This window comes from Centruroides sculpturatus, unplaced genomic scaffold (genome assembly GCF_000671375.1).
Source record: "Centruroides sculpturatus isolate CEXI.00-Female unplaced genomic scaffold, Cexi_2.0 scaffold1922, whole genome shotgun sequence".
NCBI lineage: Eukaryota > Metazoa > Arthropoda > Arachnida > Scorpiones > Buthidae > Centruroides > Centruroides sculpturatus.
Genome location: NW_019386304.1, coordinates 34,860 through 50,511, shown reverse-complemented (window position 1 = coordinate 50,511; position 15,652 = coordinate 34,860). Strand labels below are relative to the sequence as shown.

At 28.9% G+C, this 15,652-nt stretch overlaps 1 protein-coding gene across 1 annotated transcript in view; it reads right to left on the bottom strand.

The window, feature by feature from the left end:
- Positions 1 to 15,652, bottom strand: part of LOC111614478 (ubiquitin-conjugating enzyme E2-17 kDa-like) — a 57,591-nt gene that overhangs the window by 7,195 nt on the left and 34,744 nt on the right. The window contains exon 3 of the mRNA XM_023355853.1: positions 11,569 to 11,650. Within this exon, the coding sequence (XP_023211621.1) occupies positions 11,569 to 11,650 (82 nt within the window). The remainder of the gene's footprint in view (positions 1 to 11,568; positions 11,651 to 15,652) is intronic.

Genomic DNA, 15,652 nt, shown 5'->3' with positions numbered 1-15,652 from the left:
GACAGTTTTTTCAACCCTGCTAGAGATGATGCCAAAAAATTATTTTTGGAAATTAGTCTAACAGCAAATACATACAATTATATGTTCTAAATAGATGGCTAACATCACTTAACTTTTTAAACATATAAAATAAAATATATAAAACAATTATTTTGATGAAAAAAACATTATCTTGATGTACTGAAGCATTTTTAAAATAAATTACTCAAATTCAGGAGGGAAAAAACTCAGTCTGAATGTCTTTCAAGAAAATGAAAAGATTAAACTAGAAAAAAAATTAAGGATAAATGACTTTGTATTACACTAACTAAAATATTAATATAATTAAATTTCTATACACACGTTGGAATATTTATTAAAAGCTTCTTACCAATCTGAATGTGTATTGAGCAGAGTTAGTTGTNTCATGACACGCCCCTGGTGCATTACATTCAATGGCACATTATAATTGAGAAAGGTGATAAAATCACTAAAAATTCAGGGTGATAAAAAAAATATTTGTTTTGATAATTGAATATTTTTAAATAACTTTTACATTAATAAACAAAAATTAAAATATTAATATAATTAAATTTCTATACACACGTTGGAATATTTATTAAAAGCTTCTTACCAATCTGAATGTGTATTGAGCAGAGTTAGTTGTATATGTGTATATATAAACTTCTTAAAACATTAAAATGTATGTATTTCTATATATTTATATACATAAAGTGTGTGTACATGTAATGTATGTAACTAAATTTAATTCAAACAATTACTAGAAATATTTTACTTTTAACTTATAAACTATACATTTTTCATTAGCATTTAAATAAAAAATCTTCCAAATTGTTGCTCAAAATATATGTCATATGATAAATTACAATGTGGATTAAACATGATAAAGTTCAAGGATAGTCAATCTTCCTTGACACTTTTTCCTACTCTTAAGCTACTGACATTTTAATATGAAACTTTAGTATGATTTATATATGGATTGCTTACTGGCATTAATGTGTATCTGTTGTACCAAAATATATTTTTATTTCTGTATTATTAAAGTTAACATTGTTTTCCATGGTTTTGAAAGTATCTTTCAGTTAAAAATATTTATATGAATAATCAATCATCAAATAACTCATTTTACCTTTTTTTAATTTTTAGTTTTCTATATATTCTATATTTCCTTATAAAATAATAAGTGATGAATTCAAGTATTTGATTCAGAAAGTTAATCTTGAATAAAATAAATCTTGATAAATTAATCAAGATATCTAGATCTGTCATTTTTGACAGATATATTAACTGAACATAAACCTTGATAGAAGTATTATGTTTCTATATTAACACTTGATGTAACCATATCTCATAGTTCAGTTTCAAAGTCAAGCAATAAAAAAAAATAGCTAACAAAACATAATAAAATGACCATCATTATATACAACAAACCAATAAGGAAAACTATCAAACCACAGGCATAAATAGCATTATTAAAATTAACTAATGATGAACTAAGTGCATCCTTGTTTTTTGAGATGTTAAATTTGGTTTGACTTCTATGTTATTAAATTTTATTTAGTACTGAATCAACAACTCTGAATAAAAGAATTCTTTGTTTTTAGAATAGTTTAAACTTTTATGATCAATTTTATTTGATAATTTCTATGATTAACATACTGTGTAACATGTTTTCAAAAAAGAATGTGTGTTTGTTTTTTATTCTTCTTGCAAGTCAAACAAGAAAGGGGAATATTGAATATTAGCTTTAACTAAATATATCTTTACTGGAACTAATTAACTAATGAGTTAATTAGGAATAAAGCTAATTAGCTAATAAAGGTTCAAATATAGGTTCTTCCTCATTGAAATTTCTTTCAAGACAAAGTCTCTTAGTTTCCTCCAACAGAGTAAAAAAAATTTTTTTGCTTTTCGTAACTTACATGACTGTAAAGATTACAAAAGAAACTCAAATTAACAACTAGGTTTGAGGTTATTTTAAAATCTAGACTTGTAGAACATGCATTCCTCTACTAAATATCAAAACTTCATTTATTTTAGTAAAAGCAATTCCACTGTCTATTATTATTTTTTCTTTTAAATAAACTCAGTTCCTTTGATCTAATGAGTAGATGCATATCACAATAGTTCTTCAATATTTTTATGTAAACACAAAGTAATCAACTAGCTAGAAACATAACAATTTTTTTCATTTGGATTTTATCAAGTTGTGAAACTTCATAAGTTTAAGAGACTTCTCAATGTAATTAGGAAAATGTTGATTTCACTTTTAAATAGACTTAAGAGTTTAATTTTGTCAAATTTCAAAATATTTTCATCACTTTCCAAACCTTTCTAATCATCATATCTTATTCAAGGTTTTATTATACATTCCTATTTATTACTATTATGTTAAACAGTAATTTTTCTTCTTTATCACTGCTGCTTCCAATTAACAGAATGCAAGACTTCAAATCAATAATTTCGCCAATAACCAATTTCAAAATAATATTGCAATAAATGACAAAGAATTGTCTATTATTAGATGTGCACTAAAATTTGTCATTAATTTCATATTTTTTTCCATGCTAGTAAATTATAATCAGTCACATGTGATATCACATGACAGAGCTTTACTACATTCCTAATAATCAACTATATCATTTTTCAAAGAGTTCTTTTTATATAAAACGGCACCAAGATCTGCATTCCCAAGAGGTACAAGCTCTACTGTTGACATGGTCACCTTGAAAAATCATTCATTGTTCATTTTGAAGGAGAACAAAGAGCAACAATTTTTCATATTTTGTTAGTAATACAAGAAAGATCTTCCAGCTGGAAGAAAGCATGCATTTTCATCATGACAATGATTGTTTAGTTGGAGCAGCTGTTTGAAGACAATGATGGAATATTGATTCAATAAGCAGCTTCAAAGAGTTTAGTTGCACAACAAGACAAAACATAAAATTTTGGAATAAAAAAGTATTCTTTCAAGACAATAATTATTCATCCAACAGAAATTCAAATATATCATTAATATATCAGAAGGGTTCTCTTGGCGTTATCTATTATAAATTTGTCAGCGCTAATCCTCAGTAGATAAAAGGAGCCAGAAACCCAAATGGACAAGGATGAACTAACAAGACGTCGTTAGATTTTCCATTCCAATTTTAAAGAAGAATTCTTTTAATCTTTATTGGTTTATTGTGTTTTTAAGGAACATTTTTAAGTGTGGGCAGTTGTGTAGCCTAAAAAGGAAGGTCCAGCTGCCTATGATTTGTTCTAGAACACGAAATAAAAATGGTGATCGTCTGAAATAATTTTTAGAGCAACTTTGTCTTTAATTTGTACAAAAATAATTATTCATCTGACGGAAATTCAAATATTCTTTCAAGGATCAATGAGCATATTTGGTTAGCAATACCAAATTTGGATGCCGTGCCAAAAATTCACTAATCATTCCATACTGTCACATTCAATGATTGGAAGAAACAGTAAACTTTATTCAAGCAATGTCAGATCAGTCACTGCCAATGTAAAATTTAGCCAGAAAAGGAAATTTGAACCCAAGATTCTCATTTGGAAAACTGGTTTTGCCATCATTACAACATATATAAACCATTGTATTCAAATAGGTTAAATTTCCTTCATCAGACCCAATTACTGAGAAGGAAAATATATCTTTTGGCCACACCATGCATGTGCCCATATCACTGCTGCTTCCAATTTGTTCTTGAAGCTTTGGAGGCATCGACAATCATCGACTTTATAACCAAAGATGATAATCCAGCCAATGCTCCTGAGTTGTACTTCATTGAAGATTTTTTTGACTTATGTAAAATCCCCCAATGTATGAAAAAGACTGAAGAGCTAAAAGCATCAAGCAGATGATCACCAGGATCTATTATTGTCTAAAGAAAACAGATTTGGACCATGTACAGTACATCTAATGCTCTTGAACAAGAGGAGGATTGATGAAGTATTTTGAGTGTGTGTAATTGAATCTGTAGATAGTTTATATTAAACATTCTTCCCTTCAAATGGTGCTTCATTCATTTAAAGTAATACAGTAGAACCTCGATTATCCAGACTAATTGGGGATGAAGGTAGTCCGGGTAATTGGGGATAAGGAAAAATTCAGATAATCAAAACAAATACTTTAATTTGTCTTTTAATGATAATACAACACGTTTTCTTTTCGATGACATATTGGTAATATTAAAAGTAAGTACAGTATTTAAATCGTGATCAAATTTTCAAGAAACAAACGTTCATATTGAATTTGGACTACTACTGACCAGCACTAACAGACTACCTATTGTTTAAAATTCCCTCTGGTGGCGCAAGAAGACGGATTTTATAAAATAAAAAGCAGTTGAAACTGCATTTTTATGAATAAAAATTTGACAAACTATTTATCGTTTTATGAGGGTAAAACTTTTTCTTCGCGTTCACGGCTTTTAAGTAATGCATAAACCTTCGAGGCATGAGGCCCTTTGGACCGCGAGGCATAAGTCATCCATGCCTTACGTCAAAATTTGAATAAATAAAGTTATGACAAATTTTAATGGATACCCAATTTATTTTAATTTAAATATCCAGTTTTCAATATAAAAAAAAAAAACACTTGATGTCTTTCTCCAAATTTCTCAATTCTCCATCATAATTCTGTCATGAAGACTTATTAGTATACAATTAATGTTAATGTAATATTAGGTTCCAATAAATTTCTTATTTGGGCATTATTCTATTTATATCTTATAACCAGAAATATGAAAATTATATTCATATAAATTTTGAAATTTTTATCATCATCTATGCATAAAAAGAATTATGTTCTTATCATATAAAACTGTCTCAAGATATTTAAATCTCTCATATATTAATTTTTTAGTAGAACTAGACTAGTTAAATTTAAATAATCTAGAATTTATTTCTATATAGAATTATATCATCATATATCCAAATCTTACTCAAAAACTTTTTCAATAAAATTAAAATATTTTAATTTCATATTTAAGAATAAAAGATAAATTGTTTGAGTAAAAAATAAAATTCTTCATTTGTATTTGACTGCCAAAATTGTTCATATATACTAATTTAAAGAAAATTCATAAATACATTATTCAAATATAGATATTGTGATAATAAAAAAAACCTATTATAAATTTTAAATTAACTCAGACTTATCATCAGCAATTTGTACATTAAATTTCCTGAATCATTTTTACAAATATATCAATTCTGAAATACTCATCCTTACAAATCAGAATAAATCAATTATTGAATTTCTGATTTCCTTAAAATCTTTATTAAAATACTAAAATAAACAATTTGAAGATTTGGGTTTAAATCTTATTTTAAAACTTTACATTCAAAATTATTTTATTTAAATATACAGTTGAACTCTGTTATAATAAGCATTGGGAACTGGCAAGATTTCCTCATTATAACCATTACTCATTATATCTGTGAAGAGGAATGATGTAACTAGGAGAAAATGGGCAGCTGCTTTAGACACAAACATGTAGGGGCATCCTGTAGGCAGCAAATTTGTAGCTATGACACTGATAATTAGTGAAATCTCTTAATTTTTAATTCTAAATAAGATGATTCAAAAAAATAAATATATAATTATATTATACTGTATTTTTATTAATAGGTACGTAAACTACAATATAATTAATATTAAACAATTTACTTTTTTGTAATTAAAGATAATACTAATTAATAATATGCCCAATTTCAATTTGTCTTTTTATCTACAAATTTTAAAATTGATGACTGCTTTATTTTTCCATAATGTCTATACTGTCAAAAATAACAAAGAAAACTTTCTACACTTTGCCAACAAAACTTTGCCATTTTTAGCCACCACATTCTAACTTGCAAATAATTTCTACTTTTTTGTGAACAGAGAGACATTTTCTTTTTTTCATAGACATCTTTTTCATATAAGAGTTATTTTCTAACTGAAGTATACCATAATTTAACAATTGTAGTGATGATTAGGTAAATTGGCAGAGTAGGGCTGGAAGCTAATCAAGAAAGAGGGGGAGACGGGTCCTCAAAAGGAAAGTTAAGTGATAAATAGGCCTGTAATCAATGCAGATTGTAAAACTAATTATCCAGTGGTCATAAAAGTAAGTAACCCATTCAGTTTTATCTCTTCCAAGAATTTGGTATTGCATTTCTTACTAATTAAACAATTAAGAATGTTTGTGTTTGCGTAGCTACTGAAAATTTGCTTGTATATCTGAGAAAATGTATGTAAATGTGTGTAAATTAAAACTGTTATGGCATTTTGCTTGTTATAACTGTGTTCATTATAACAAAGTCTGACTGTTTAATATTTTGATCTATTGATGATCCATCAGCAGAAATATGTATTTGAAGCCAAATATCTTCAAGTAAACTGAAAAAACCAACTTAAAATAATAACACACTGTGAAAAAAGAACTTATAAGTTAAAAACTAAAATTTTTTTAATACATTTTAATTGAAGCAATGTATTTTACATTTATAAATCTAGAGATTATTTAATACTGTGTCTTTTCAATTCTAATGCACATCCTTTTTTGGATTTTTCTGGTCTCAGAAATTGGGGTGCACATTAGAATCAGGTACAAAGTTCACTCAATTTACATTATCATTTTACATTATTTGCTTTCCAACCTGCTTGGCAATTTTCACGTCTTACAACATCAGTAGAAACATGTACCATGTCCTTCTCACTACTTCAGTTTTAATTTTGGTTTTGGAACAGTTTAATGACCTTTTGAACTACAGCAAGTTAATTAGGCTGTGTTTAAGCAGAGCTATCCACTATGCTGAGGAACATGAACCTATCTGTACACATTAGATATTTCAGTGTGATACTAAGTATATGGTAACTTTCAAGATTGTACTGTACATACCAATGTGAAATCTTGCTGTTAAAATTTTAATTGTATAGTAATTTTGACTGATTTTGTACTGGTCCATAGAACTTCTGTATCTGATAATGGAGTCATAAATGAACACATTTAAAAATGTGATCATAATGAAGCGCCGTAAACACAATGATTTTCAAAAAAATTCTATTATTTCAAACTAGTCAAAAAATTTTTATTACTGTTTAACTATATTAACTTTTTGTGGCTGCATTTTAAATATAGTGTGTGCATTACAGTGGTGTGCCATCATTAGAAGCGGTGGAAGCACCGCTTCCCTTGTATTTTATAAAAAATAAATACATGTTAATTTTAATTATATGAAAATAATCGCACAATATTTCATTATAATCGCATTATGTATCTTATTACAAATTTCTATACTACACGTCAAAAAAAGATAAGATTGCTATGGTATATTCGAATATTAGTGGCGGAGTAGCGGAGTGGAAACGCTGTACTGTCAGCATCCAAAAAGCCGGATTCGTGCATGCGCTTTACAGAGCATCAACCTCACCCAGTTTAACCGGCGGAAGCCTAGGACCTTGGGTGGATGCTACACGTATAATGCATCCAATTCTATCCAGGACCGGTTCTGGGCTGTTAGCCGCCCACCCGCTAGATATTTGGCCGCCCTCGCCCGATTACGTCAATCACAAGTAGATTTATAACTTAACCCAACCGATAAGAATTTACCTGTATGTTTTTATGATAGTTTTCTGTATAGTTGACAGGNCGGTGGAAGCGCCGCTTCCCTTGTATTTTATAAAAAATAAATACATGTTAATTTTAATTATATGAAAATAATCGCACGATATTTTATTATAACCGCATTATGTATCTTATTACAAATTTCTATACCACACAAGGAAAAAAAAATTGCTATTGTATATTCGAATATTAGTGGCGGAGTAGAATCTCTGTATTATCAGATTCCAAAAAGCCAGATTCGCGCATGTGCTTTACAGAGCACCAACCTCACCCGGTTTAGCCGGTTGAAGCCTACGACCTTGGGCTGATGCTACACATATAACACTTCCAATTCTATCAAGGACCGGTTCTGGGCTGTTAGCCGCCCGCCCGCTAGATATTTGGCCGATTACGTGAATAACGAGTAGATTTATAACTTAACCCAACCGATAAGAATTTACTGGTATGTTTTTACGATAGTTCTGTATAGTTGACAGGAGTTAAAAAAATCCATTAAAATATTTGATATATTTATTCCGCTCTCCGATTTTATATTACTCACGGATTTCGATGTTAAACCAGTGATATTACGATTTCGTACATCCCATCTTTAAGGGGATGTAGAAAAAAACGTGTACAATTCTTGTATAATGTTAAAAAATTAACCGTTACTTCGACAGCGTCATTTACAACTAAATTTAATGAATGAGAGAGATGCACCAGGTACAGAAAAGGCTCTAGAATTTATTTTCCTTAAATTTACGATTTATGTATCCGTTTGTCATAAAAATTTGTCTTTCCACTTTTTCCCCAGACTACAAATATTCGAGTACAAAGTAACCGGTTTCGACTTATTTCTACTTAAGAAGTAGTTAAATAATTAAGCGATTAGGGAATTGGGGACATAAACAAAACCCTGATGAAAGAGCCGGAATATTACTTAAACAAAAGCTTAACCGAACCAATCTATAGCCGAGTACAGTGGGGACTGATTTCTTCGAAATACTGTATTAGATGTAATAAAGACAGAAATTTTTCCAGTTCGACGAGAGTGACCGAAAAGTTGTAAATTTTGGAAATTTCCGTGGACAACACCTGGTCCTAAAACGAATTAGTTAGAAAACAAATGACGGACAATCTATTAAGTTTAACATATTTAGATTTTTACAGCTATGGTGAGAAACGTTTAAAATCTACAACAGCCCTGTCGCGTCCTTTGAGATATACTAGTGATGCGACAAAAGAGGTATTTGACATTGACCGGTATCGGCACCCTGGGGATTTGGCAGTCCGCGTGTATGCACGCTCTGCAACCGTCTTCGATTCCATCCATTAGCCACTCGTAGGGAGCTATTTGACTAAGTGCATTGTTTTAAGATTTAAAAAGTAAAGAATATTTTATATTTTTATGTACGTTTCTTTACAAAGCTATATTTAATTATAATTTTCTTTAAAAGTATATTCATACAATTGAAGAATATTTTGTACCAGGTATGTACCGGTACATCCACCACACATTTTATTTCACCAAGTAAGTTTTTATTATTTTTAATCGTAGCCCTTATATTGTGGCTAGCGGTTCGGAATGTAATTGTGATATTAAAAATGCATTTAGAGGAGTCTACGGTTTTTACTGGCTTATCAAATAAACGATACGAATGGACCCTAGACCATCACTGACACGCAATTGACTGACTGCCCCTGGATGTCAGCTTCTTACAGAAACACAGCTTCCCTATTATCAAATGTCATGACACGCCCCTGGTGCATTACATTCAATGGCACATTATAATTGAGAAAGGTGATAAAATCACTAAAAATTCAGGGTGATAAAAAAAATATTTGTTTTGATAATTGAATATTTTTAAATAACTTTTACATTAATAAACAAAAATTAAAATATTAATAATGCTTATTATTAAAAACAACATTTAACAAATTTTTTCTTCTAAATTTTAATAATTGTAAGATCATAACCATTTATTCACAATTGAGAATATAACTATTAAATTTCAGTATCAATTAAGCTTAGTTTTGTATAAATTTTGGATATTAGACACAAATTACATTTTTTCCAAAATTTGGTTATAAATTTCCTGTATAAATGTTTTTAATATGAAAACAGTTTATCAGAAAATTATATATTCTGGTACAGTATATCATTTAATATATAAATTATACACAAATACAAAATCATAACACATTTCATACTGCTGCAACTGAATACAGTGCATTAAATGCTATTTTCAGTTGTATATTCTACATTGGTTTTTTTAAAATATGAATCATGATTTGCAAATGATGTGTGTGTTGGAAACTAAAAATTTCATATTTTTAGCATCATCCTTTGAAATGTAGTATACTATACCACTGAAAGCATTTCAAAATAAAATTTTAATTTTACATAAAACTATAAACATAGTACAGATATAGTCTACAAAATTTGACATTTTCCTGTAAGAACTATTTTTAATACCCAAACATTAAAGAATGTATGTATATAGTCTTTATATTTTTATATCAATGTTTGTATAAGAAAAATTTATATTGAAGTCATAACAACTCAATACATTTTTTAACAAAATGTACAAGAGAAGTCTTAAGTTGCTTTCTGCCTACAGTATTGGAATGCCAGAATCATATGTAATGTTCAAAAAGAAAGAAAACAAATACACTAACTTTCTGTAAGCTTCAAATATCTATCTCACTTTAACTAGATTCACACTAATGCAGTTTCAGTATATAATTTAGGTCATGACATTTTGAGCAAGTTGGAAAATGGAATAAATCAGTTTTCTACACTGAGAAAATTTCAACTCAATCATTGCATGGAATTATAATCCACATGACTTTTCAGGTGTCTACATGACCCACTATGCACAGTTTCTCTGTAGCAAGAATGTAGCATGTAAAAACTACTATTGTAATAGTGCAAATCAGCATTTAAGAGACTGAATTCATTACAGGAAATTGCCTTGTGATAAATTTTTTGTCTGCTTTTTTTCTTAACAAATTTCTTTGCTGTTGAATTTTTCTGCCACTGTATTGTAAACAATGTTTATGGTACAGTATACAAATTATAATTTTTTTAATTACCACAGTAAATGTTTGGTAATTAGGAAGCAATGTTTTAAGCATTTTACACCTTAATATTAAACATGGTAAGAGAGAGAAATAATCTGTTAATTATTTCTCTCTCTTACCATGTTTTAATTATATTTTAGAAAAAGATCAATTGAAAGTTTTGTATTGACATTTTAACACGCCATAATTTTCCCAATTTAAAATAGCCAAGAGTCTATTTTCCATTGATGCTTTTGCACAGAATAACTGATTTTCAGATATGAATTAATGATGTTAAGAAAGGAATGCCTGTACTTATTATTCTAGCGATTTATCAATGGTCTTCAGACCACATCAAGCTATGTTAGAGTCCATGACAATTCATCATCAGATATATTCAAGGCTGCTGTTATTACAATTGGCTATTAAAAAACCAAATGTAACAATGACAACTTTTAGTCTTGGCTGGTCTGAAAAAGTTATTCACAGATAAAAATGGCACACGAAAACTTTTCAGAAGACTTAAACCACTCAAAAGTTACAATATTTTGTTGTGGAAATAAATTTCAATCTTTCTTCTATTCAAGTGGAAAAAGTCAATTATCATTCATGATCATTTCTATTTATTTAAATATATTCAGTCAATAAATTCTATACTCTAGGTTGGAGATTTTCCAAGTATGTATTTCTTAGTGATAAAATGAGCTTTGTGAGAGTTTTGAGATGAGAGTATTTCCTTTCAACTCAAATAATCATTTAGACAGTAACTATTCAGATATTTGATATACCATTTTACTGCAGAACTCAAATTTCTGAATAATAATTGATTTGAAAAATTTTGTTCTTAGTGTAAATGATAAAATGAAGTCATTGGAAACAACATTCATAGCCAAATTAAAATTACACATTAAATGCTATATAAAGAATATTTATATATATAAATTTTATACTCACTGGACCCATTATAGTAGCTTGCCAATGGAATACTGAAATAAAGAATATAAATCATTAGAATTTATTCTTAAATTCAAAACACTTATAAAAAATAAAAATAATTTCATTTGAAAACATCTACATAATAAAAATAGCTATTTTATAAAACTTTAAAATAAATGAATTTACAAGTAAATAGTATTTGGATGCAAAAATCATCTTTGAATAAAAATTTACAAATATGCATAATTTAAATTTATTAGTACATGGGTATACAGATAATCCCCAACTTATGATGGAATTATGTTCTAGGATTCTCATTGTATATCAAATTGGTTGCAATCTAACAAATATTAATAATGGGGGAGAGTACTCAAGACTGTACTTAAGCCTGTATAATATCATATATGTGTGTGCACACGCACACACACACACACACACACAGTGAAATAAACCTAATGAAAGTGTTCAAAAGTGATTTTGTCTTCCACTTGGAAGGATCAGTTTTTCTGGAAGGTGCCAGTTCAGTGGGAGGCATAATTAGCAAATTAGTCAGGGGTCCCAAACAGGGATGACCTGAATGAATGCTACTGGCCCAACTCTGGAGTGGACAATCATTAGACCTGGAGATTCTCTTAAAAACAAGAAACCACAAAGAAAAGAGGACTTCCAAGAGAGAGCAGAAGGAAAGTACACAGGAAACCTCGCCTGGACTGCAAAGGGGAGGGAGAGAGAGAAAAGTTATGTTTGGATGCTGTATGAACTCATTTCCTGGTGCAACCTGTATATATGTGTAGAATAACAGACTGACTAGACTATTAAAACTCAGGTCGTAAGAGGCCTTTCTGGTGAACCATAACACTCATAGTGGAGAGGAGAAAGACCTCTGACCAAGACTTCTCTCAACACAGGATATTTAAACTTTACTTACATATATGATATATTGTAATCAGTTACTATGTGTATATAACATAATACAATATAGCAATAATTTGGATATATTGCACTTAAAATCAGGTAGTCAACCACACTGACTACTAAAAGTCATATTTTGGAGTACAACAATTTTTGTGAGGATTTAAATTTTTATTGTAAATTTTTTTACTTTATTATTAGTTCGCTTTAATCTTATTATAAAATTAATATTACAATAATAATCACAGACTCGAAGATCTACAGTAAGTTACTTTCTTACTTTTTGGTTACCAATGAAACAAATCAATGTTTTAGTTAAACATGAATATACACATGTGAGATAAAACATGAATATGCAATATATTTATTGACCATTACATAGTTGCATTTAACAAGTCATTATTTTATCATGCAAATAACAACAAGTGTGAATGAGTGTCTAGAATAGAAAATTTTTTACACACTAGTTTCAGCTGTCATAACTCCAGATGACTGAAAAGTGGGAATTGATTGTATGAATTAGTTACCTATAAGACGTTCTGAATTTACAACTTGTTCAAGAAAATCTAATTTACATCTGCAATTTCATTTTCAACAACAAATTGATGTAGATTTAATGAAAAATTAATTATTATAATTATTATTACTTTTTAATTTTCATTGAATGTCAATTACAAATTAAATATTTCTTTAATCATTATAATGCAATATATCAAACTGAATAATCATAATAAATCATTCTAACACAACACTTCAAATAAATGTTTATTAAAATTATTTTTATACATAGAGTAATCAAAAATTATAGAATTACTGATTATAGAAATTATAGAATTACTGATAAAGATTTAGGCTTATTGTCTTACATTTGTGACAAAACACTAAAACAAGACAAAAAGAAATTCTACAGTCATTTACTTTTAAAAAATTAATATTTTTAGATATTTCCATTAAAGTGCATTCTTACTATTTCAAAAGTGTTCTTTTTTCTGCCAAATGTTACAGCAAAAAATTATCAAATTATTTTTAAAAACAAATTTGTGCAAAATGTATAGTATATACCAGGGGTGGCCAACCTGCAGCTTGCAAGCCACATGCGGCTCTTTGAAGGATTATTTGTGGCTCTCGATAAATGTACCTGAGTTTTCTTTTCATTTTTGTGTTATTATATTTTAAAAAATTATTATCGTTCCGTATGTGTTTCAAAATGTCTTTTAAATTACTAACAACAAATATGAAAGACTAAGTGCAACGTTGTAACAAATTTCATTTCCGTCCAAGTTAAGAATGATATGACTCATCGAAAACTGCGCGAACGAACATAAACAGTGGCGTAATCGTCCGTTATCGACCGACTCCAGACCAATTTTGAATTTGTAAACTGTCATTGCAATGGACAGTTGACATTGTGCTCTGGAGGAAACAATTTGTATCACTCTTGCTACGGATATAATTTGCAATCTGGAATTTTTGCATACCTTTTTAATACGTATTTAATTGCGGCTCACGAAAAATTTCAAATTTTGAAAAATGGCTCGGACTATCAAGGAGCTTGGCCACCCCGGGTATATACTTTAAAATATATATACTGAACAAATTATAAAAAAATCTTTGAATAAGTATTAACTATTCTCATGCTTTCTTAAAACCAAAAACATTCCTTGCTAACACAATTTATCATCACTTTAATGTATTCTTACTATCCAATGCATAAATAGTATTTCCTCTGTACAATGTTTATTTCAAGCATAAACAAGAAGTTAGTTCAAATTAAATATAATATTTAAATTATTTCAAGTATAATTCTCAATTAACAGCATTTTAAAATGGAAAATTCCTCAAATTAAAATGATAATGTTTCTGTGGCCAAAGGATATGTTTTGTGACCGAACAATGATGGGAACTCCTTTCATTAACAATACAAATACAAATAAATACAATTGATGAAACTAATGGATCACCATTAAAATATTTTTGAATAGAGGAACAAGGAAAGCCAATAATAATAGAAAATATATTGTTAAATGAGCAATTATTTTATTGTGACATCGTCACAATGCCAGGCTGCAATTTTTAATCATATTTTTAATTTATTTAATTTAAAATATATGCTCTCAACCTCAAATTAGTAGTGTTTTGCCCCTGTACATCATACTTTCCTGCCAGCAATAGTCATGCCAGTTATCTAACTCCTTTAAGGGGAAAATTTTTGAATTGAAATAATGTTACTTCCAGTGCAAACCGATAATAGTTCATATATAGTTAATCAGAGCCTCCTGCCCCTAAGCTTTCCATATCTGGCTTAAATTTTCATTTAACTCCGTTTTCAAGATTAAGGAAGAACAGGCAGATAGAGAGAATTTACAGGTCTTACAATTTTTTCAAATTGCAGCCCAATCATCTTAAACTCAGGTGCACAGCACATGCACAAAATGCTTTTGGTTTCAAGATAGCAGGCAATAACTGTAAAACACTAACTGCCTCTAAGAAATTTAACATCATTCCCATTTTTATGAATACAAATTCATTAAAAATTTCAGAAAGAAATTTTTAATTTTTAAGAAATTCATTAAAAATTTCAGAAAGAAATTTTTAATGAATTTCTATAATTAATTAATAAGTTATAGTGTATAATTTATTAATTAACTATAACAAATTGTCTGTAGTCCTTTTCTGACTTCAGTTTCTTTATACATAACCCTGCTAACCAAAACTTTCCACTGAATTTGAATCTTGTACAAGAATTAGTTTGGATTAATGAGAATGCACCAATAATTTTTCAAAATTAATTATATATTATGTAATATTACAGTATATTAAATTGTGTTTCTTGATTGCCATGAACCAGAATTACAAGAAAGAAAAATCTCTAAATTTGAAATACAATAATTTTAAACTGAGAATAAATCAAGGAAATTTATCTATCATAATAATAGCAACTCTCTCGCCAGTCACAACCTTGCTAAGGTGAGAAAGCTCAGTAATTCTGATAAACAGTTATATCAGCTGGAGCATCTGCTTCTGCTAGTGACCTTAACAGTGACCCATGCTAGTGAGGTCAATGGAGAGAAATGAAGCCAAGAGTGACTGAAACCACATCTGTGGATATCTAACCGTGGTGTAATACCAGCTCAGACATT